Source organism: Amblyraja radiata, chromosome 1, assembly GCF_010909765.2.
Source record: "Amblyraja radiata isolate CabotCenter1 chromosome 1, sAmbRad1.1.pri, whole genome shotgun sequence".
Lineage (NCBI taxonomy): Eukaryota > Metazoa > Chordata > Chondrichthyes > Rajiformes > Rajidae > Amblyraja > Amblyraja radiata.
The window spans coordinates 103,214,362-103,239,875 of NC_045956.1; the positions used below are offsets into that span (position 1 = coordinate 103,214,362).

The 25,514-nt window shown below is 40.7% G+C and overlaps 1 protein-coding gene across 5 annotated transcripts in view; it reads right to left on the reverse strand.

Annotated features, from left to right (window-relative positions):
• The window catches only part of atp8a1 (ATPase phospholipid transporting 8A1), a 330,023-nt gene that overhangs the window by 92,571 nt on the left and 211,938 nt on the right, over nt 1–25,514 (reverse strand). For all 5 annotated transcript variants that reach the window (XM_033027892.1, XM_033027903.1, XM_033027886.1 and 2 more), the window contains 3 exons: nt 20,910–21,048; nt 15,463–15,527; nt 1,428–1,600 (listed from right to left, as the gene is read on the reverse strand). In XM_033027892.1, the coding sequence (XP_032883783.1) occupies nt 1,428–1,600; nt 15,463–15,527; nt 20,910–21,048 (377 nt within the window). The remainder of the gene's footprint in view (nt 1–1,427; nt 1,601–15,462; nt 15,528–20,909; nt 21,049–25,514) is intronic.

Consider the following 25,514-nt stretch of genomic DNA (forward strand, 5'->3'; position numbering starts at 1 on the left):
TATTAGTTGTTTAAGTTATGACTATCGGATGGAAGCTGCATATTAAATCTCATTGCACCTATGTGCAATGACAATAAAAGATATTATTATTATTATTATTAAATAAACACAATAAGCTTACAGAGCAGTAAACCTATCAAGAGTGATATTATAGCATATTTGACGATTTATCCTGAATCCATGTACGTTTGATTGTTTGGAGATTGTTTAAGTGAAACACATAACACCACTTCTTAATTTAGTGCTGGAAGTAATAGAGGACAAAAGGTTGGAAGAAATATCACAATTTGGTTCTTTTGTTTAATATTTCTATTCTATGGCATAAAAACAACGGCTTTCCTGAAGGCTAGGATTTTTGTGGGCAGAATTATGTTGTATTGAAGAGGAGTCTTGATTCCATAAAATTGGAAAGCATTTATCTTTTCTTAAAGAAATAGCCAAACAAATCCACCCAAGAAATGTTTGCAGAAAAAACAAAATCCAAGGTTATCACTGAAGAAAGGTTCAGGAGCAAGTAGTAAAATTTCCATCTGCGACTTCAGCCCAAAGTTGACAACGTTCTGCATGAATGTGTTATTAGGAAATTGCCCTTGGGAATCAAATTATATTCTAGAAAGAACAAATATCACTGGCCTCTACCACTATTCAGCAGATCTTATATAGATCTTATTAATCCACATCTGGCTCAGTAAATATATCACAATATGTACAATTAAAATATCGTATTTCATTAATTATATCCTCTACTTATTTGAAATTTTCAATTACTATAAACCGTCACGTTGAAATAAGAGACAGAATTTTATTGACATATCCCTCTTTTACTCAGCTTTTTAAAAAAAGATGCGCAATATATTTGTAGTAAAAAACTAATAATAATAATAATAATAATAACTTTATTTATAAAGCACTTTAAACAACTACAGTTGCCACAAAGTGCTGTACATGAGAAATCATGAACAAAAAGCTATTACAAACAATTAAAAACCATTAAAAACCGTAAAACGAAGGACTATAAAAAACACACTAAAAATTAAAAGACATTAAAAGCACTAAAAACAGGAGCAATGCCTCAGCCAGTGTCGAAAGCCAAAGAATAAAAATATGTTTTTAGGGAGGATTTGAAGATGGACAGTGAGGGGGCCTGTCTGATGTGCAGCGGCAAGGTGTTCCAGAGTGCCGGAGCAGCAACAGAAAAGGCTCTATCCCCTCTGAGCTTCCGCTTAGACCTTGGTACCTCAAGGAGCAGCTGATCAGCTGACCTGAGGCACCGGGCAGGAGCATATAGGTGGAGCAGCTCAGAGAGGTAAGGCGGGGTAATGCCGTGTAATTGACAAATTAAATTTGTAACATTTTTCTATTAAGAATTGGGATTTAATTTTAATTCATATATCAATATAGCATCCAAAACTCAAATTCTAGCTTACCGGCAGCAGATGACAGATTTGCAAGACAATGCGAGATCCAAAAACGATTGTCGCACCCCAAATGTCAGGGCGTATTTGAGGGTTTTTCCATCAATAATCAATGCAAAGTCATTGTCCTTACGCAGTGAATCTCCCAGAGTGTTGCAGTGGTGGATCAGCATTTCCCTTGTTGTCTGCAAAATTGATTGTTTTTAAATTAACTGATTTAACAAAAGACAAAATGTATTTATTAATGGAAACTGGAGGCTTTAAATATATACTATATAGCAACAGGCCAGGATACTGAGAAGCTGATACATCATGCACACATTATCTTGAAGCGTTTCCCGTGTTCTAATTAAAGCAATATGTTGCTCTGTTGTAAAATTTCCATAATCTGGTGAGGTCTGCAGTGAGTGCAGTACCAAAAGATCTGTGAAAATGAAACCTTAAATTTGTTCTCTTCTTGCCCTTAAGCTGGTTCAGAAAATGAGGAACAGATTATAGAGTAGATGCAGCTTCCTTTTGACAGGGAAGTGAGTAGTAAAGACAGAAAATGCTGCAAATAAGCAAATATATAGCATTTTACACAATTAAGAAGGGTTTATTGGTGAAATTCAACCAACCCTGGTTGGGGGATTTATTGTATATTTTGGACATTATCAAAACAAATTAAAGAGGTCAACATTAGCCAACTGGATTTCCATATTATGTCATGAAAGATGGCCATAAAAAAAAATTAGAAAGGAAAAAGGCATCACGTACAGTGCCCACCATAATATTTGGGGCAAAGATCCATCATTTATTTATTTGCCTCTGAACTCCACAATTTGTGATTTGTAATAGAAAAAAACACATGTGGTTAAAGTGCACATTGTCAGATTTTAATAAAGGCCATTTTTATACATTTTGCTTTCACCACGTAGAAATTACAGCAGTGTTTATACATAGTCCCCCCATTTCAGCGCACCATAATGTTTGGGACACAGCAATGTAATGTAAATGAAAGTAGTCATGTTTAGCATCTTATTACATATCCTTTGCATGCAATGACGGCTTGAATTCTGCGATTCATGGACATCACCAGGGACGACTATGTACGAACACAGCTGTAATTTCTTTATGGTGAAACCAAAATGTATAAAAATGGCCTTTAATAAAATCTGACAATGTGCACTTTAACCACATGTGATGTTTTCTATTACAAAACTCAAATTGTGGAGTACAGAGGCAAATAAATAAATGATGGGTCTTTGTCCAAAAACATTATGGAGGGCACTGTATATTACTAAACTGGGAATCTTCCACTGTGAATTAGTCTTCAGTATGAGGACATAATTCTATTTATTGATGATGTTGAGAAGGGCAAAGGCAGAATAGTGAATTAATTTTCAGTTGAGAAAAAAAGTAATGAATATCCATTTCAGATGGATTAAGCAACAGGGCCTGCGACTGGCAAATTTTATCCCACAGGAATAAGCAATTATATATTTAGCTACATATAATAAGGGCCCATGTCAGAATATGGCTAAGCACAAGCTAATGATAAGTAAATCAGAAAAAAAGGATTGATCCCTCATTTCACCACAGTGTACACCCAGGGAACTACAAAATATACAACATAGTAAAAGCTAATTTAGCCAAGTGGCTAAATCCAAGATCATTTGGCATCCAACCGAATCTAAAAAGTCCGGTATGTCGGTCTTCCTCATGTTTGGCTTTGTAATTGCAGTCACATCAATGTGAAGCCGAGGTGGTATTGCCTGGGTTATTAAAGTGAACCAACGTGCAATCCTTAACGACTGCTGAAATTTTACCTAAAATATTTGAAATATAAATGCTTCACATTTCAGACACTTGGGCACTGGTACAACATTATTGTTTTCTAGTGATCATGAAAGATCAATATGGAGTGCTTCAAAGCTATTGCATTTTACACAATTAACAAAATAATTCAACTCCAATAATATTTGTGGCTCAAATTAGAGGTATAGCACAAATGATATTATCACAAGCATAGAGGTCAGTAAAATCTGTTGCAATATTTGAGACACTCATTAAGGGCTTGCAGTCTGTCCAGCTCATGCTACATTGAGGGAAATCTTTTAGGACCGAGATGAGAAAAACATTGTTCATGCAGCGAGTGGTGAATCTGTGGAATTCTCTGCCACAGAAGGTAGTTGAGGCCAGTTCATTGGCTATATTTAAGAAGGAGTTAGATGTGGCCCTTGTGGCTAAAGGGATCAGGAGGTATGGAGAGAAGGCAGGTATGGGATACTGAGCTGGATGATCAGCCATGATCATATTGAATGGCGGTGCAGCCTCGAAGGGCCAAATGGCCCACTCCTGCACCTATTTTCTATGTTTCTATGAGGGGGGAATTTGTAACTTTGTAAGCGCCTTTTATTAACGACTATTTGCATACCTTGGGTATGCAAGCAAAAAAATTCACTGCGACTAATTCAATTCAATTCAGAAGGAAATACATTACATTTTACATAAACACTTCCAACCTCACATAACTGCAGCACTTTCTATAATGATCGCAACGGAAGAGCAGAATACACTATGGCTCATATGTGTCGCTTAAAATAACAGTGAGAAGGTTGTGCTTACCATTACCATTGGTTAGGTTTGATTGGGAGGCAGATATAGGGTTAAATGCAACTGCAGAAAATATTGTCTGAGTTACGCTGCTATGCCATTATCTTCATGGAAACAGCATCTCACTGTCAAAATGCTTTGAATTGCATGGTTAACAAAACCCATGCAGAAAATATTTTTTATTCTCACCCTACCTCTCTTACAATATTTGGTTATGAATTCATCTATTCTAATTTACAGTTCATTCTCAGTCCATATGCTGTTAGAATCATAGATTGAATGCAGAGAATCTAACAACTCAAAATCTCCACTGGGTCATTTGAAGACCAAATCAGTTAGTTTCACCCCCTCGTTTCACAATCCTCCTTCAGCCATCTCCCCGTATCCCTGCAATCTTTTCTATCAATGTGCTATTGAGGGCAACTAGCACCACAACCATCACACTGAGGTAGCATATTCCCACTCCTAGCCATTCATTGTGCAAAAACTGAATTTGCTTAAGACTGTTCTAGTTCTTTTTATTAAATCATACATTTGTGTACCTATTTTCTGTCCCAAAGTTGAACCTTGGGTAGATAGACACCAGATCTCTCTCCAGCTGAAAAATAACCTCTCATCACAGCCATTTTCTTGCCATTTTCCAATACTGCACCCATACAGCTACTACCCATTCTATTCACCAAGAGTTTCGGTTTCGTCAGCAAGCCTGCAACATGGTACTTCAAGCATATTTTTCAATCCTTGTGTACACAACATTAACAGTACTTCATTGATCCCTGGTATTATCATGTGCACATCCCGGTGGGGGTTGGGGCAGAGAAAGAGAAGGGGGGGATAATTACTTGAAATTGGAGAATTCAGTATTCACACCATTGGATTGTAAGCCACCCAAGTGGAATATGAGGTGTTGTTCTTCCGGTTTGCATGTGGCCTCACTCTGGCATTGGAGGCCAAGGACAGAAAGGTCGTTATGGGAATGGGAAGGAGAGTTAAAATGGTTAACATAGAAACATAGAAATTAGGTGCAGGAGTAGGCCATTCGGCCCTTCGAGCCTGCACCGCCATTCAATATGATCATGGCTGATCATCCAACTCAGTATCCCGTACCTGCCTTCTCTCCATACCCTCTGATCCCCTTAGCCACAATGGTTAGAATTTGGAAGAACCAGCAGGCCTTAGCGGAGAGAGCGCAAGTGTTCTGTTGAATGGTCACACAATCCAAGCTTGTTGACACCAAATTAAAGGGCCTGTCCCACTTACGTGATTTTTTCGACGACTGCCGGCACCCGTCATCGTCGCAGCAGCTCGGCGAAAATTTTCAAAATGTTGAAAATCCAGCGGCGACCAGAAAAAGGTACGACTCTTTGGGCGACTACTCACGACCATACAGGCGATGTGTCATGGGGTGATGCCTGTATGGTCGTCAGTAGTCGCTCATAGAGCCATACCTTTTTCTGGTCGCCTGTACAAGAAGGATGCAGTTACTTTAATTCTATTTTTCCCTGATGACGGCAGCTTTTCAATTAGTATTCCAATTCAGTGATTTTGAATGTCGAGGTGAACTATCTTCATTAATAGGTGAATTGCACTAATTAAACTAGTTGCTGCGATAGCAATAGCAACAATGGATACAAAACCTGATTATGCCTGCCAGTTGATATAATTGAAGCCAAATCTTTGATTTTTCACCATGCATCTGCAGAGCAGTGCATTTTATCTCAAGAAAAACTCTTATAATTGTCTTGTGATCCCTTGAGATCTCAAGTTACTCGAATCTTTTGTTTGACTAGGTATCATAATCAGGAAAAATCCAAAGCAAAATAGGGGAAAAAAGACAAAGTGCTGGAGTAACTCATCAGGTCATGCAGCATCCCTGGATAAGATGGATAGGTAGCATTTTGAGTAATCTCTTCTCACCTCAGACGTAAAGTGCTTGCCATTTATTCTCAAACTATGGCCCCGAGTCCAAGATTTCTCACTTAGGAGGAGCATAAGGGTCCTGACCTAAAACGTCACCTATCCATGTTCTCCAGGGATGTTGACTGACCCACTGAGTTACTCCAGCACTTTGTGTCTTTCCCTGCATCTAATCTTGCAAACACCTAATGAATTTTGTAAGTTTCAATAACATTTCCTCTCTTCCTTCCAAACTTTAGAGAATAAACACCATCTTTACCCAACTGTCCCTCATATGGTAAACACATCATCCCTGGAACAAGTCCAATGAAGACGGGTTGAACTCCTGACCCCTTCTTTGGTAAGGACACTAAAACTGCATGCAATGCTCCAGTTGCAGTCTCACCAGGGCCCTATACAACTGAAACAAGATTTCCTTATTTCTATGAGAAAACTCTACTGTAATAAAGGCTAACATAACATTTACCCTCTGAATCGTTTGGAGTGAGCACCTGCATGCTGGCCTCAAGGACACCAAGTCCCTTTCTTTCTCAATCGTTCATTATTTAACCAATACTTTGTTTTTCCATTCTATGTTCCATCCATTCAAGTGCATGATGTGCCTTACTTTGTTAACCAACCTCCTGTATGAGATGTTATTGAAAATCTTCCAGCCATCCAAATACACCTTATCTCCTGGTACACCTTAACCATTCTACTCGGCACATTCTCAAAGAACACTAACACATGAATCAAACACAAGTTTCCCTTTATGTTCAAACCTCAATCCTTGAGGATTGAACCTCAAACACGGTTGAGCCAATGTTTTTTTGTTCAATCCTCCCCCACTCCTTCGGAATTCTGTTATTATATACACATTCATAGATTGTATTATTTTCTCTACCGCTGATTTTGGATGTCACCAGTGAAACGTTGACCTTATTTAATCTTGTTGATATTTTCCAAATGTCCCGATACGTTATCCTTTATAACAGCCTCTAGCAACTACCCATATTGCAAATGTTATGCTAACCAGTGTCTCTGATTTTCTCTCTTCCTCTCAGATTCCATTATTAAATTATTGGATTTAATTTGATACATTCTAATCTGCAGGAACTATTCTGTCACCTACATTTTCGGAAAATTATAATGTGACTATCGTTTCCACAACTACCTCCCTTAATATTCAAGGATGCAAAATATCAGGCTGATGATTTATTGGTTTTGGCTGCCATTAATTTCTTCATTGTCATTTTAATACTAATACTAATGTCCTTTACTTGCTCAACTTCATGAGACTCTTGGCACTCTCATGATTCTGGAGAATTACTTATGTCCCTTCTGCAAAGAAGGAATCAAAGTATTTGTTTAATTGCACTGCCGTCATGAGCTCTCCCAGTTCTGCTTGAGTCAACAGAGGCCACGATTTATGATAATTGGCAATAGAACCAGAGGCACAAAATCTTCTACTTAGAGCATTTAAGAATAAATTATATTTCAACAAAAAATATGAATACATTCCTTCCAAGTTAAACACTGCACTCCCGGGGTTGGAATTTGCTTAAATTTAACAAAGTACATTCTATAAGTGGGAAATTAAAAAACTAACATTTCTGGAATTGAAGTAAAACAGAAAATGATGGAGAAAGAGAGTTAACTTTTCAGGGAGAAGACCTTTGAATGAACAAAAGGTCAAAGATCATTCATCAGAAATGCATGTTTCTCTCTTCATGGATGCTGCCTGATCTGCTGATGAATAATGAGAAATAATTTTAAAATAAATTGTAAATCTGCAGGCAACTCTTGGAAAACATTGTAGTGTCAAAAAATAAGTTGAGATTGTTTCCAACCAAACGCAAATTAAAGCTAGCATATGGAATACTTGACATTGTAAACTGAGGAATAAAGTACCTAGCTTCACATTACTTGTGCGTAAAGATCGATCATGCCTGCAGGGAGACAGACTGTTCTCTTTGTAGCTTGGGAGGTTAAAGGGAGTATTGAAAAAGTTGTTGACAAGGGTTTGACTAAATAGGCAAAAACTGCTTCCACTGGCAGTACGCACAGAACAAGATTTATGACAATTGGCAAAAGGAACCAGAGGCAACATTAGGATTCTCCTTAAAGCAAAGGGCCACTGTTGTTGGGAATCCACTGCCTGAAGGCATGAATGCACATTCAATAATAATCAGTGAAATAAAAATGTAATATCTGATGCAGACTTTTATCGGGTTAAGAAAAAAACCCGAGGTATATGACAAAATGAGTAGTCTCCCTCCCCCAAGACCCTTGAAATAAAATACTCCGAGGTCTTGTGCAAAAATTACCATGAACTTCCACCAGACCAACCTCAAGAGTATGTTATCAAAATACTCTCAAAACGTCTCCCGTCCCACCAGAGGCACAAATACCCTTAATCATTGCTACTCAACCATCAAATATGCTGACTGCTTCTTCCCTACCCACATTTCAGAAAAGCTTACGGGCAGCACAACGATAGAGCTGCTGCCTTACCGCGCCAGAGCCCCAGGTTCGATCATGACTACGGGTGCTATCTGTACGGTGTTTGTTCATTATCCCTGTGACCGCGTGGGTTTTCTCTGGCTGCTCTAGTTTCCTGCTACACTCCAAAGATGTAAACGTTTGTAGGTTAATTGGCTTTGGTACAAATTGTAAATTGTCCCTTGTGTGTAGGATAGTGCTAATGTACAGGGTGATCACTGGTCGGCGTGGACTGGGTGAGCCGAAGGGCCTGTTTCTGCCCTGTATCTTTAAAGTCTGAAAGTATGACTACCTGGCTGTGCTTCTACTCCCTACTTACAAGCAGAACCTGAAACTGGAGGATCCAGTACAAAAAGTCATACCGTGCTAGTCTGAAGAGACAGACGAGATCCTACATTACTGCTTTTGAGTCAGTGGACTGTCCATATTCACTTAGTGGTCAACCTAAAAGAGTATGTCACTGTCATCACACACTTCAGTAAGTGTGCAGTGGAATAGATGCCAAATAGGGCAACCCGAGTGGTCCCCAACCGGAAATGGATGAACTGTCAAACCAACTCCCTAGTCCGAGACTCCCACATGTCCATTTCCGTGGTGTTATATTTGCTATGTTTAAGAGGGAGTTAGATGTGGCCCTTGTGGCTAAAGGGATCAGGGGGTATGGAGAGAAGGCAGGTACAGGATACTGAGTTGGATGATCAGCCATGATTATATTGAATGGCGGTGCAGGCTCGAAAGGCCAAATGGCCTACTCCTGCACCTATTTTCTATGTTTCTATGTGTTCACGTTGAGCAATCCTGACATGTCATAGAAATCAATACATGACCTTCGCAAATCCATCAAGGACACCAAAAGAAGTTCAGGATCAGACTAGAGTCACAGAATAAATAGCCCCGTGGACATTGCGATTGAGTCAAGACTTGCGGGCTGTAATGGGCAACAAGATGAAGTCAGGCAGAGCTACTGGCAACAACCCATCTCTCCTCAATGAGCTTAATGTGATCTATGCTTGTTTTGAACAGGTGGCCGGTGGGATGATGTCAGCCACTCCGCTATCTTCAGGTGCCATACCCAATTAATTCCAGCACTTTATTTTGTTCAATATTTCAGCATGTGCAGTTGCTTCTGACAATTTATCTTTGCTTGCTAGCAAGTCAAAGCAACCCAGGACTTGACTTGTGTCAATTATCAACACTCATTGGAACAATATGAATCATGTCTCAGTCCTCCCAGTTTCTATCTCTTGGTGCCCTCAGCCAAACTTTTCATGTAGGTTGTAAACTGGAGTTAAAGGCTCGGACTCCTGTGGTACTCGACTGAAAGATTTTCTTTGTAATAAACTACCAAAAATCTAAGAAATCACCAGTTGTCACTTAACTAACCCCTTTCTGGGAAACCTGTACTTTTTCCTTTTTAGGTATCACTTTGACTGGAGTTGCAACAGGATGCATGTGTTATCAAGACCTAAAGTCCAATCTAGTATGCTGATTTGTGTATTTAAAATATCTTCATGATTTTCCATTCCCGCTTCTAAAATAAAAATTCCCAGGATAAAAGCCAACACCGATTCCTTGTTCCTAGTCACCCTTGAGAAGATGGCAGGGAACAGCTGTGTTGAATGCACTTCATGTGTTCCCAGGGGGCTGTCACGAAAATATTTTGTCTTCCAGCCCTTTTAGCCACAGAATACTTGTGCTCTGGAGACACCCATAGGGATGGGAATGAAAGCATCAAAGCATCTCGACACCATCCACAGGAAAACTCTACTTGGGACAAGCATGTTAATCACTTCAGAATAAGAGTATAAATTCATACGAGTTCCAGAGCCTCAGCTAAACGCTCGTGTGATAAAGACCGCCCTTCGTCAGACAAAGTTGATCTGAAATACAATAGAAGCACTGGGTGTAATATAAACCTCCCGCGGGGCTCGTCACACATCACTAGTTCCGTTGTTGTACTACGTGGGGTGAAGAATCTCAGGGTCCTACAGGGAATTATCTACATTTGCCCAGTTCTATTTACATTGACAATACTCCATGCCGTAATAAATATGTGGCTTTGTGAGAGTGTGGGAGGTGGGGGAAATCTGAGGGAGCTCAAAAGGAAGATTGTGGGTTTACTTGCAACTGCTGTCCTTGTAATACTGTAAAAAATATATGCATCGAAAGCTAGACTGCAGCACGTGAACAAAAAGTTATATTCAAGAGCTTTCAGATGGAAAATGTTAATTCTAATTTGTTACTTTATTCAAAAAGCACCAATTCAGCCTTGGACTAAAGCACGATAGCCACGTTCTCTGAAGCTCAGGATGAAATAATCATAACCACTGGTCAGCACACAACCACAACTTCAGAACAGAGAACAGTACAGCACGGCCCATAATGTCTATGTCGAACATGACGTCTAGTTTACCAGCACCACACACTGAATCTCCGTCATTTTTACCATTTCGCTAGCTCATTCACTTTTACTTTCAATTATGCACTCCTCAAAACATTTTGACTTTTTAATGTACCCATTTTTTAATAAAATCCTCCACCCCCTCCCCCCCCCCTCACTCATTTTGTCGCCTCTTGCTGGCTAGCCACCATAACGGCTGCTGACGGCTGGCTCTGCTCCAAAAACGCCGACATTTTTCCCTACCGCTGGTGCCCGGCCCGGCTCTGTCACGCTGCCAAAAAATCGCATCTTCAACCGCTGCTTTTCCAGCAGCGGGGGAACAGCCAGCGCGACAGAGCCGGCGTCTCAGAAGTGCCGAGGATGCGAGGCCTCACACTCTCTAATGGCGCCGCTTTAACTGATTTCCTTCCACAGTGAATTCAGTTCAGTAACAACACCCCCCTCCCCTTCGGGGACCGTTTGGGGGGGGGGGGGGTTGTTACCGAACTGAACTCACTGTGGAATGAAATCAGTTAAAGCGGCGCCATTAGAGAGTGTGAGGCCTCGCATCCTAGGAATGAAGAGTGTGTGTGTGTGTGTGTGTGTGTGTGTGTGTGTGTGTGTGTGTGTGTGTGTGTGTGTGTGTGTGTGTGTGTGTCTGTGTGTGTGTGTGTCTGTGTGTGTCTGTGTGCGTGCGTGTTATACAAAATAAAGCTTCAAATGTCACAGTAATTTGAGTGTTTGAAGAAATCCAGGAATAAAAGATGGTAATAATACTGTTGTTAATATTGTCAAATTGGTATTAAAAATGTAACTATAGCATTTATTTCAGTCAGCTCAATCACATCTGATGTTACTTCATTTTTCCGGCCCACTACATTTAATGACAGCTCACTCAATTTTAGTCCCAGCTCCTGCTGTTCATGTTAAATATTCTCGTGCTGCATCTTGTCTACTGGGAGCAGGGGCCTAAATTGAACGGGAAATGTAGCAGGACCCTCTACCTTAACTTGGCACATTCCCACTGAGTTTACTTCTGCTCCTATATATATCCACATTATTATTTATATGATTTAAACTTGGTTTGCCCAGACAGATTAAAGCCCTGTCCCATGGCTCGAGTTCATTTCAAAAGCTCTCCCAAACTCGTGGTAAGCACGGAGAATGAACGTAGCTGGTACGTCGGAGCTCGGGGACGTCTCTAAGCGGCTCGTAACGCTAACCGCAGGTACTCGGGAAGACTCGCTAACGGCAGATAAGCTCGGGAAAACTCGTGAACACGTACCATGGGATATTTGTAAGGGTGCAACTGCATATGTTGGTTTACACCCAAGAGAGACTCAAAAAGCTGGAGTAAAAGCCCTGTCCCACGGTACGAGTTCATTCCAAGAGCTCTCCCGAGTTTGCCCTGATTCGAACTCGGATATTTACGGTAATGGCCACTCGTCGGTACTCGGGGCTCTCGTGGACATTTTTCAACATGTTGAAAAATCTTCACAAGTCTTCTTGTGCTTACCTGCCGTTAGCGAGTCTTCCCGAGTACCTGCCGTTAGCGTTACGAGCCGCTAAGAGACATCCCCGAGCTCCGACGTACCCGCTACATTCATTCTCCATGCTTACCACGAGTTTGATCGTTTTAAAATCGGGAGAGCTCTTGGAATGAACTCGAACCGTGGGACAGGGCTTTTAGCGATTACAGACAACCCAGTTGGAGAGCTACAAGATGAAAAGTTCAATGGATCACCAAGAGGAACCAAACCCAACATGAGAGGGAGAATAAACAGGTAAACATCAAACTTTTGGAGAAGCAGAAGTGAGCAACTGCCAATAGGAATGTACTGATATACTGCCGCTGTTGATGTCTTCTACTTGGAAGGAAAGTAGCAGGGAGAAAGGATATGATATTTCCAAAAGAGAGCCATATTGGTGTGTGTGTGTGTGTGTGTGTGTGTGTGGTCCTCCTCCCCTGAATTCCTTATTTCCTCGAAACCCAGACGCAAAAACGCAGAGATCTTTACATTTTTCGGTAGGGATTTAACTTATGATTTCAGAAATCCACTCCTCTCTAGTTTTGTTCAATTATTTCCCCAGACTTTTAATAAAATTGGTCACAAAACATCAAACAATTTTAAAATCATACTGCTGCATGAGTCACAGTGCCACCTCACAGATGTCCAATCACAATGGATTTCATTTACATTATTGACATCACAATGGGACAGGTGTGGGAGATTGGAACCTTCACGTGGTCCCACGAAAATTAAAATGCTGCATGAGTCACAGTGCCACCTCACAGATGTACAATTACAATGGATCTCATTTACATATGATATCACAATGGGACAGGGGTGGGAGATCTCTCCCCCTTCCTCCCCCTCCCTCCCTTCCTTCCACCCCTGTGCCTTTCCCCCACTCCCCCTTCTCTCTCTCCCCCTCTTCTCTCTCTACCCCCCTCCTTTCTCCCTCTCCTCTATCCCCGTCCACTCTCTCCCCTCCCCCTCTCCTTCTATTCTTCCCTCCCCCCCTCCTCCGCCCCACCCCTTCCCCCACCCCTCTCTACCCCCTTCCCCCCCCTCCCCTCCCCCTCCCCACTCTCCTCCCTTCCCCATCCTCATCCCCCTCTCTCTCCCTTCCCCCTCCCCACTCTCTCCCCATCTCCCCCTCCCCACTCTCTCCCCATCTCCCTCTCCCCCCCATCTCCCTCTCCCCCACCCTCCCCCCTCACCCACCCATCCTCTCCTCCTCCCCTCCACCCCCTCTCCCTCTGTCTCTGCCCCCCGCTCTCTGTCTCTCCCCATTCTCTCTCTGCCCTCACTCTCTACACCCCCTCCCCTCTCTATACACGCCTGCGAGTTGGGGGCTATGCGTCAGTGGATACAACAGTTATGGGGTAAAAGGAGCAAATTAATAATATTAATATAATATCAAGGCGGGTAGTTAGCGTGTGTGCGGGGTGGTAGTTAGTGTGTGTGATGCCACATGCTGTCCCCCCCCCCCTCCCCGCAACCGCACATTGGGGGAACAGACCCAACGGGTCTGCACTTGGTCTAGTTTCTTTAAAACTTTCCTCAAAACTTTCCTCCTCTGACTTTAAAGCTGTCCCCCGGCATCTTTCACATTTCCATCCTGGGAAAAAGGTTCTGGCTGTCTACCCAATCGACTGTCTGTCTGTCTGTCTAATATTTATCTATCTATCTAACATCTATCTTATATTTATCTATCTATCTAATATTTATCTACCTATCTAATATCTATCTAATATTTATTTATCTATCTATCTATCTATCTATCTATCTATCTATCTATCTATCTATCTATCTATCTATCTATCTATACATAACTAAAACTCTGATCTTGTGCTCTTCCGGTTTGCAAGGTTTTTCTATTTGCACAAAAACGGTATGCGATAGCGCTACGATTTTTCGCCAGGCTACTCACCGTCCACCTCTGCTGCGAGTGCAACAAGTTTCGTTCCAATGGTGGTATATTGTAAAAGTTAGCGAGGTTTAAAAATCTTAAAAAATACGCCTCCACAGATTCCTTCAGTCATTGCCATGCAGATTGGTTTCTTCTCCTGTCAGTCAATGCCACGGCCAGGATGGCGACGCCCCTTCCTGCCCCACCAGCAGCGGCCTGTCCCACCTCACTCACAAACTCCTCTCTCCCCTCCTCACAGTAACTTATCTATCGTCTCCCCCACCACCAGCGGCGGCCGCGTGGGGGGTTCAGTGGAGGCCCTGGTCCCGTCTCTCTCTCCCTCATCACTCACCCCTCTCCCCCGCCTTCTGTGGTAATGGTGGTTGCGTCTACCAATCCCCCCGGGTGCGGTAACACACCCTCACGACCTTCTCGGAGATCTTCTTCACCAGCCCACCATGATGAACACCAACTCCATCCCCCCGCCCCCCCGCGGCCCAGCTACGACAGTGTGCAGTCAGGCAGGTAGGTAGGTAGGCAGGGCGGAGATGGGCTGAGCGGCAGCAGCAGACGAGTCCTCAGCAGGTTAGAAATCAGCACTAATAAAAATGTCACCAAGGTTGCACAAGTAGCTTTAGTAAGGCGGAAGCGAAACTCATTCAGCTTTCTTGCGTGGTTCAGTGAGTCTGATTGAATTGATTCTTTTACAGGTATAGTATTTGACCACTGTGATACACCTGGTGACCAAATTGGTTGTTAACTGTGAATGGACTATTGGTTAGGTATTGTAAATGACTTGTGCTCTTGCACTGCAGCAGAGTTGATGCCTTTGCGTAGAGGAGAGCTGGCAAATAAATTATTTTGCAGTGTTGATAAAATAATCATTCCCCATTAACATCTCATTTATTTGACTCAAAACAGTCAACCACCTCAATTTCACACTGCGACACTGATGGCATTCAAAACGTTAATGCTGATTTTAGATATTAAAGCCGAATGTTGTGGCACATTTTGCAGTTTTTCCTTTAGTTCAAATGATAAAAAACAGAACTCCTATACTGCCACTAAACCGAAGGCTTGTTTGGTAACTTCAGTGGGCAACAGGCAGAAGCAATAGAAAACTGCTAATTTGGGAAATCACCTAATGCCTAAGGGCATTTATAACTCAATAAGATTTGGGATTTCATTATAAAGTTTAATCAAAAATTAATGAGAATTAATCACTGACACAAAACAAGAAAGACATTAAATACTTACATCAAGAGTGTCTGCATTTAGAACCATAAGACCCATGTTTTTCGTCAGAAGTTTACATGCATACCCTTTTTAAAAAAACACAGCTATTAGCATCTGTTAAAAATAAATCAACGTATCTATTGTAAAGCTTACACTGGAATACAGTTGTACAATTGTTGGCGCTATCTGTAATTCAGGCATTTCTTTCCAGCTATGCATTATTAAAACTCAGATGGAAATAACAGTGAATTATAAAATAATTTACTGATATACAATGAATTGACCCATTTTAAATGTCCAGATTTGAAGTAGAAGGTTTTATAAGGACTTCAATACTCAAAAATGTCCGGATTCTGTATCCTATCAGTTGTGTATGACCTTGGGGAAATCCGACTTTTTCTATATTCTCCATTACATTTTTAATACATTTTTCTAGACAGTCGTAATAATATTTTGTGGTAGTCATTAATGACAGATACAGTAAATATCCCACTAGTTTAATTATGGGCAGTGTTAGGGTGAATATTCGATGAAACAAGAGTTATAACAAGTGTCTGCAGAGCAACACGATATGGGTTACTAGCAAAAACAGATGTTTCTGACTCCGAGAAATGGGCTCGAGGACAATTCACATGAACCAAAACCTTACGTAACCAGCCGACTGCCTGTAGTCCAATTTACAGGATCAATGGTGGAAAAACTAGCTTAGTCCAAATATACCAAGAGCCAGTTTCAAAGAGAATCTCTGAAACATTTGTAAGTACTATTTTTGTGTGCAGCCCCAATCTTTTAGCAGGAATGAAAATGATAAATGCAGTTGGGGAGATAAAATTAAATACATTTCCAGAAAGATTCAAAGAAAGACAAAAACCTTGATGCAACAAAATGTAGAGTTTACTGTACTATTAGATTTTTTTTTTCATTAACTATGTTTTGGGTAATGCACAACAGAAAGATATCCAAATAGTGCATTATCTGCAACTTCACATCTGAAAATCACAAAGTTAATTTACAAAACAGGATATTAAAAAATTAAGCATGCTGACATGGGAGGAAGGATGTGGGAAAGCTGCTCAGGAACAATTTCAATATTATCTCACTTTTAGAAAGGACATGTGGATCTAATCTTGTATCATAAATTTGATGGCATTATTGTCACTGTTGCAAGCTACAAATTGAATTGGGAAATACTTGAGCATTGAAAGTTCAGTGAAGAGGCAACAGGCTGGTGACAGATGTCAATGGTGTGAGTTACTTGGAGGATTTGGAGTTGTTCCAGTTTGTAAGGATGTGATTCCAGAATGTTTATGATTTAATTGTACATAAAATACAAGATAATTTGGATAAAGTAAACCAAGAAATTTACTTTGAACTGGAGGCAAAGGCCCATATCATAAACACAAAATGCTGGAGTAATTCAGCGGGACAGGCAGCATCACTGGAGAGAAGGAATGGGTGACGTTTCGGGTCCAGACCCTTCTTCTCGACCCAAAATGTCACCCATTCCTTTTCTCCGGAGATGCTGCCTTTCCCGCTGAGTTACTCCAGCATTTTGTGTATATCGGTTTAAACCAGCATCTGCAGTATCTTCCTACACATACATATTATAAAATGTATGAAAAGTAACTTAAGCATAACAAACAGGAAACTTCTTTACACAAGGTACACAAAATTGCTGGGGAAACTCAGCGGGTGCAGCAGCATCGCTCCATAGATGCTGCTGCACCCGCTGAGTTTCCCCAGCAATTTTGTGTACCTTCGATATTCCAGCATCTGCAGTTCCCTTTTGAAAACTTCTTTACACAGGCTGGTCAACACTTAAAATAGCATAGTAACGGCAAGACTTGTGGATTTGGTCAAGCTTTGGCTCCTGAATGGGATGCCCAAACTCACTGGATCAGTAAATTTAAACTGAATGGCCATCAGGAATCAGCAGACGTTTTTAACAAAAATATATGATGGGTATTTTTATTACTCAGCAGATTACTTTAAGGAGTCTATTAAAGATAGCTGAAAGAGAATTAAATGTGTTTGTATTCCTTTAACAAAAAAGGATGTGTAATGGCACTAAGAATATCTATCCCAAGAATCTGTGATTATACTTGAAAGTAATACTTTAAAGTATTTTCCAAAAGGCGATAACCAGGGAGACATGGAGAAGCAGAAAGAATTGGGTTTAAGGACAGAAATGACAAAAAACTAGTGGAAGGAAAAAGATAAATAGGCTAATTGACTTTTGGGCTTTATCTTGATGGGTTGGAATACTTAGGATGGAAGTTATTATAAAGCTATGCAGAGTTCTGATTACATTCCTGATTTTCATTTGTTAGTTTCTGACAAGTTAATGCTGCAACTATTTTTTCACTCAAGAAATTGTTCCATTATTTAACCTGCTCTGACATAAATGGGAGCAGACTAGATTCCCCACTATTCACTCCATCTACACTTCATGCTTCCTCAGAAAAGCAGCCAATATAATCAAAGATATCCCACCCTGGTGTTTCCTTCTTGTCCCATCGGGAAAAAGGCACAAGAGCTGGAAAGCGCACACCACCACACTAAGGAACAGCTGATTCTGCTCTGTTATCAGGCTTCTGAATGGTTCATCCATAAACTAGGATATTGTCCATGTCACTCCACCCCATTGCAGATAATGGACTTCACCTAAGGGACTGGTGCACTATAATTCTGAGAACTATATTCTGCACTCTGCCTTTTCCCTTCACTCTACCTCTTGTACTTGGGTATGGCTTGATTGTATAGTAATATCTGAGTTGATTGGACAGCATGCAAAACAAAGCTTTTCACTGTACCTTGGTACATGTGACAATAATAAATAATAAACTAAACTAGAATATGCTTCTTCAACATAAACCTCAACAAATTCACCTGGAAGTTCAGACAATTTGAGATACAACACAGTAGTTAATAATTTACTTTGGTATAAGGCCTGGTCTCCTATATTGTTGCCATCTTTCAGGATACTTCAACAACCATAGCTGTAATCCTGTGCGTTAAGTGTAGCCAGTTGGTGGAAAGTTTCTGTATGATAATAGCTACGAGGTCACAGAAATGGAATAACTGAATGGTTCTATGTGTTCTGTTCACTGTTCACACTGGCTCAATGCAAGATCAATTCAGCTTGTCCATCTTCCCATAATTGTGAATTCTCACTTAACTTGCTACTTTTTGAACACCACTAATGACCCGGCCGGCATCCACTGCTACCTCAGTAATGTATTTCAGACTCTGAATACTCACAATGTGAACAACTTTTCACAATGTCCCCTTTGCTCTCATCCCCCGATCTTTATTCTTCTACCAAAGGGAACAATTTCTCTCTACTGCAAGTCCCTATGACTACCTCATTCCAACAGGTCCCAAAGATCTTGGCACCATTTTTGATCAATTTTCCTCCCGGGATAAATAAAGTTCTATCGTATCCATATCATATCATAAGGCAAGCTATGTTCCGAGGCAGTTATGGTTGTGCAGCAGTTAGTGCTGCTGCTTTGCACTTCCCTGGACCCAAGTTTGAGCCTGACCTGGAATCTTGGCTCGCAGTGCTTCAGATTCCTCCGACATGATAAAATCATGCTGGTGGCAGCAACTGCAAATTAGCTCTTCTTGTGGGTTAATGGCATATAGATTTGAATGGAAGTTGATGGGCATGAGTGAGATAGAGTTGCACGAGAAGGGAACTCGTTCAATAGTTTCCCCGGGAGAAAGCCAAATGATCCATGTTGTTTGAAGCCCCAAGTCCTGCCTCTCCTGTTGCTTCACACAACCAAATTCCTTCATCTTGGAATTGCGTTGGCATTCTAAAGCCTTTGTAACCTTCCAGAGGCGTGGCCTCCAGAATTGGTCACAACTCCAGTTGTGGCCCAACCATGTTTTGTAGAATTGCACCATTACTTGTTGTTCTTGCATTCTGCCTCTTGTTATAAAGATCAAATGTCTTCTTTAAAATCTAACTCTCAATCTGTTAAGCTACTTTTAATAAACTTTGAACTTACTTCCTTGGGTCCGATTCTTTACACCCCTTTTAGAATTGTGCCCTCTTGTTAACCTAGCCTCTTTTCATTCTACCAAAATGTAAAACACTACATTTCTCAGTTCAAATTTCATCTGCCCCTATCATCCATACCACTGAATGCAAGATCATGAACCTGAAGTGTTAAGTTATTACAGATCAGTTTAATTTATTGTCTCGTGTACAGAGGTGCAGTGAAAAGCTTATGTTGCCTGCTAACAAGGCATGGAATACAGCTGTGATTGGATTGGTCATTAACAAAATGGATCACAAGATCTGAAGAAAGGTCCAAACCCCTGACCACCAGGTGGCGCCAGCAATGGCTGCCTCGCCAACAATCTGTGTGTCCTTTCCTTCTTTGTGTTTTAATTGTATGTGCTAAATGTATGTTTTTAGTGTTCTTTAGCTTATGTAGGGGGTGGGGGTTGGAGGAATAAGGGATATTTATCCAATCTCTTTCCTCGACGGCGATGCGATTTGTTTCCTTATCGTATCTCCGTCTGCACTGCGGCCAAACATCGAGGAGTTGCTGGCTTTTGCTGGAGACCGACTTTTGAGAGTTCCACCGCGGGGAGCCTACGGGACTTTAACATCGCAGAGCTCGCGATCCCTTTACCAGAGGTCGACCTCAGAGCTCCAACCGTGGGTGCTTGCGGACTTAACATCACAGAGCCCGTGGTCTCTAATCAGAGACTGACTTCGGGAACTCCAAGCCGCGGGAGTTGCGACCATCCTGACGCAGGAGTTTTGATCGCCCCGGCACGGGAGCTTCAATCGCCCCGACGGAAGGTTCAACTGCCTTGACCGTGGGAGAATAAAGAGGAAGAAGTTGCACTTTTTTGCCTTCCATCACAGTGAGGAATGTGGGGAATCCGCTGTGGTGGATGATTAAGTTAACTTTCATGTAGTTGTGTGACTTGTTGCTTCTTTTTTCGTATGGCTGTATGGTAATTCGCATATCACTGTACTTTAATTGGTACATTTGAAACATTTGAATCCCGAATCATCACCCTTCCTTTTTCTCCAGAAATGCTGCCTGACCCGCTGATTTACTCCAGTACTTTGTGTCTATCTTTGGATCAGAACTGCACTGTTCTTGCATTATCTTCTGAATCTGTGACACTCTCGGACACTCCTCCCACAAACAACAAAACTGTACAGGATAATACTTTACCACATTCTACAGCCTTTCCAAGATTTATTTTCAAAATTAAGATTATTTTCTCCCCTTGCAGAAAGGAGCAAGCACTTTATCGAGCTTGTTTGGTCTTTGGACAGATACTTTCCTCCCCCGTTTTAAATTAAAACATGTAGAGACTTAAAATGAAAATATAGCACTTTGGTTTTCACATTTATCCAGTTCAGTCTTGCATAAGGACATGCATGCACAATTTAAAAACAACTTTCAGTGGAACACTATTAGATGTAACTCTACCTATATTAATAGCGGTTTCCTGTTTGTCTCCCGTCAGAATCCAAATTTTGATGTCTGCTTTGGATAATGTTTCTATAGTTTCAGGAACTTGGTCTTGTAGTCTATCTTCAATCGCTGTAGCTCCAAGCAATTGCAGGTTCTATTAAAATGACGAGAAGTAATTAGCAGCAGAACAAAAAGATAAGCTTGTCAAATGATTTATCTCAGAAGTTACTGCAGTAAGTGCAAACATATGGAATCAAGGTTTATAATTTTCAGACGTGTATTTCACATCGCCAAACCTGGCTTGTTTACCACCCATTTCATAACCAGTTGACTAATGCTCGTTGATTAGTTCCACTTAATACAAAGTACATATTTTACAGCAGTTGACTTTTCAAAGTATCCTAATAAATGTAATGACAATTAATATTACCACCTATTAGTTTCATGCCCGTTACCGTGAGGTAGTTTATTAGTTACAATGTCAAGAACCTGGATTGGAGGAAAAACCTTAAATGATTTGAAGGAATCAGTCTTTAGTCAGTTGTCATTTTTGAATGCTTCATCTATAATGAACAATTACTTGTGGCTATCGTACTGCCTTTCAGATAACTAAACATCAATTCAAAACTTGAAGCAAAGTATTCATAACCTTCACTACATAGTGACTAAGATGACTCTCACCTCCTTCGTCCAGTTGATATAAATGGGATTGTGGGTCCCTATCCTACCCCTTCCAAAGTCCACAACCAGTTCCTTGGTTTTGCTGGTATTGAGAGCCAGCTTATTGTGCTGGCACCATTTGGTCAATCGGTCGATCTCACTTCTATACTCTGACAGGATCTATCGCAGTCGCTGCCTCAAAAAGGCTGCCAACATCATCAAGGGCCCACACCATCCTAGCCACACACTCATCTCTCTGCTGTCATCAGGTAGAAGGTACAGCAGCCTGAAATCTGGTACATCAAGGTTGATGGCTGCTTCCCCACAGCCATCAGGCTATTAAACTCGCCATCAAACAAACTCTGAACTATAACAGCCTATTGCTCTTTATCTGTTTTTTATGCATGTATATATAGTCTATGCTATATAGACACATTGAACTGTTCTGTATTTATGCTTACAATACTCTGTTGTGCTGCAGCAAGCAAGAATTTCATTGTTATATCTAGGACACATGACAATAAACTATCTTGACTTGACTTGACTTGAGATAGCCATCTGCTGTTCACATATCAACCATCTCTTTTCACTCCGCACTGGACTACATCAAAGTGCTCTGAGCTGGTCTTCATTCTACCGTCCGTAAACTTGAAGTGATACAAACCTCTGCCGCACCAATCCTTTCCATCCATTGCCTCCATGCATTTTGCCCTTAGTCATTTAAGATTTTCATCTTTCATTTCAAATCACCCATGGTCTCACTAATTTTCTCCAATCCTAAAGTTCCAACATCTACGTTTTGCTTATCCTCAAAGTTAATTAGAATTATCAGTATGGACGGACATTTTCAGAATAATTTCTGAAGTTGTCAATACCCAATTGGATTCCCGACTCAAAACTAATAATATTAGGAATATCAGAACAAAGCCTAAGACTTACAACAAACCAAATAAACTTTCTTGATTATAGTATAATAACTGGGAAAAAATTAATATTAAAATTTTGGAAAGGTCCTATAACCTCCACAATTAAAATGTGGATTATGGGAATATCGCAGACCTTACATTTGGAAAGAACTAGACTTGTCTTAATTGACAAACAAGAATTATTTGATAGAATATGGTCTCCATTTATTGATTTTTTGAAAGGGTAAATTGGTTCAGCACGGGAATCTGAAACTTGAGCTCAGGATTAGATGAATAGTTATGCTTTATAACTTACGGACCTATCTCCAGTTGTATTATTGATAAATTACTCCATTCTTCTTTATCATGCCTTTTCTTTTTTATTTCTCACTTTCTATCTATAAAAAAAACCTAAATAGAAGCAGAGTTAATATACAACTGATAAAGGAGGACCACTATTATTTTGATAGCTGGATTCCCACCTATTAGCAACGTAGGATTGATATATAAGAAATGTTTGTATTATGATATGCACATGCTTCTAATAAAAATATTATTAAAAAATAATTTAAAAGAATTATCAGTATGCCATCTGCTGTCAATGTTCCAATCTCTGGTGTACTTTTCTTTTTGCCTTCTTTCCTCTTCACACATCCCTTAAATCTCACCTCTGAAGAAGCATTTAGGTTTTTCCATCAAATAGGTAATTTTTACCTTTGTCTTAAAAGCACCATGGAAGTATTATTCAAAGATATTTGGCAAAAAAATTCAGAAGCCACAAGTGGAAAAAAAATCATGCAGTGAGTTATGATTATCTGGAATGATCTGCCTGAAAGGGTGTTGGAAGCAGATTCAATTATAACTTTAGAAAGGACATTAGATAAATATTGGAGGGGAAAGTATTTGAATTTATAGGGAAAGGGCGAATGGAACTAAATGAAGGGAACTAAATCAAAGTAACACTAGCAAATTTGTAGATGACACAAAGCTGGGTGGCAGTGTGAATTGTGAGGAGGATGCTATGAGAATGCAGGGTGACAGACAGGTTAGGTGAGTGTGCAGATACACGGCAGATGCAGTTTAATGTGGATAAATGTGAGGTTTTCCACTTTGGTAGCAAAAACAGGAAGGTAGATTACTATCTAAATGGTGTCAAGTTGGGAAAAGGGGAACAGGGCCGGCCTTAGGAAGTGCGGGGCCCAATTGGGAACAATTTTGGTGAGCCCCAGGTTCCCAGCCAAGATCTGCCAGCCTTGTTATTTAGCATATATTATGAAATTGTACACTAAGGTGCTATGGATTGATTATACACTGTCTTAATCTCTCCTGCTCTCATCTGACTGTCTGTACCTCAACCTTTGGCTTCCAACCTTTACCGTAGCTGCTAATTACCATTAAACTGCATTATGTGATTGGCCAAAATGCCCTTGGAGACAGCGGTTGATTGTCCGCCAAATAATCGGGCACAAAAAATTGACAAATAGGAAAACAAAAAAATCGGAATTCTGATTTAAATCTGATATAAAGTACATAGGGTGGGTATCGATTAATTCTAGACAACAGATTAAAAAAAATAATCTAACCCCATTAAATCACTCAGGGTGCATTATGATGTGTTCTACAGTATGAAGTGTACAGCAAAACCAGAGTGGTCTATCGTGTTGTTTCTTCAACGGACCACAGATTTATTTTAAGAGGAAAACATAAAGTGCTGGCGAACTCAGCAGGTCAGGCTGGATCTATGGAGTGTCCAAAGAAGGGTCTCGACCCAAATCGTCACCTATTCCTTCTCTCCAGAGATGCTACCTGATCCGCTGAGTTACTCCAGCATTTTGTGTCTATGGGGGGGAATGACTAGGCGACGTTTAGGGTCGGGTCCCTTCTTCAGGCTTTTTTTAAAGGGTTGGGAAAGATCCAAAATTTCATGTATTGAAATATGTTGGTACGAATATAACTAGTAGTATGGGAGAAAATTCCATGAGCCGTAATTGCCACATACATACCCAAACGTAGAAATGTGGAAAGTTACAGTGTGTAAAAAAAAATATATTATGAGCTTTGCAGTCTCCTTGAACCAATCAAACGTCAAATTCAAAATTCTACATTTTGAAAATGGGCAAAGCAAAAAGTAGCATGTTCTCTTGAATAATTGATCGGAAGGGTGTGATTTTCAGTCCGGACGTCTGCATCATTCAGTCAGTGAGCTCGCGGTCCGGAGACCTTCTCTATTACCCATCTACATAAAAACAATGTGTCAATGCCTCTTCAAGGTCTACTAATCCCCCCATAGCTTCAGTTGCAGGTACAGCTGAAGGAATTTGGCGCTCGGACAATGCTATGAATTTTAAAAATCCGATACGTTTAAATCGTTCAAAAGCTACAACCACAACGTGATAAATAACACTAAATAAAACTGAAGCAAATAAAGCCAAACAGAAGAACTAATCTTGAAGGAAAGAGAGAAAACAACATGCATAAACTTATTATTTTTAAATTCATATAACATCCCTAAATGAAAGGTACAAATTACTAAATAACGTGGGTGGACAAAAATGCTGGAGAAACTCAGCGGGTGAGATGCTGCCTCATCCGCTGAGTTTTCCAGCATTTTTGTCCACCTTCTATTGTTCCAGCATTTGCAGTTCCTTCTTAAAATAACGTGGGTGAATGACTGTACCTGCACAGAAGAAGCCCGTGCTCGCGGTCCGGAGCCCTTAATGACAGTAAGTTTTAAGAAATTCTGCCGTGAATTTTGTTCAAAGGAACACGGCGTCATTAATACTTGGTCAAAACACAATTATATTGACTGAGGAATGCAGATCGATGTATTGGTGACACATTGTATAACTACGTGTAAACTACTGGCTGCTAACAGTGGCAGTTGACAAATCGTTTTCGTCTCAGTTGAATCAAGTGATAAACGACTCCAATCTTTCTGCAGTACTCATTAAACCCGAGCTGAAAACTGAAAAGTAGAGGAACGCCGTCCCCCTGCGTACCCCCCCGATTTCCATCACTGGTGCCGGTGACAGTATTGAGAGTTAACCACGGGGCT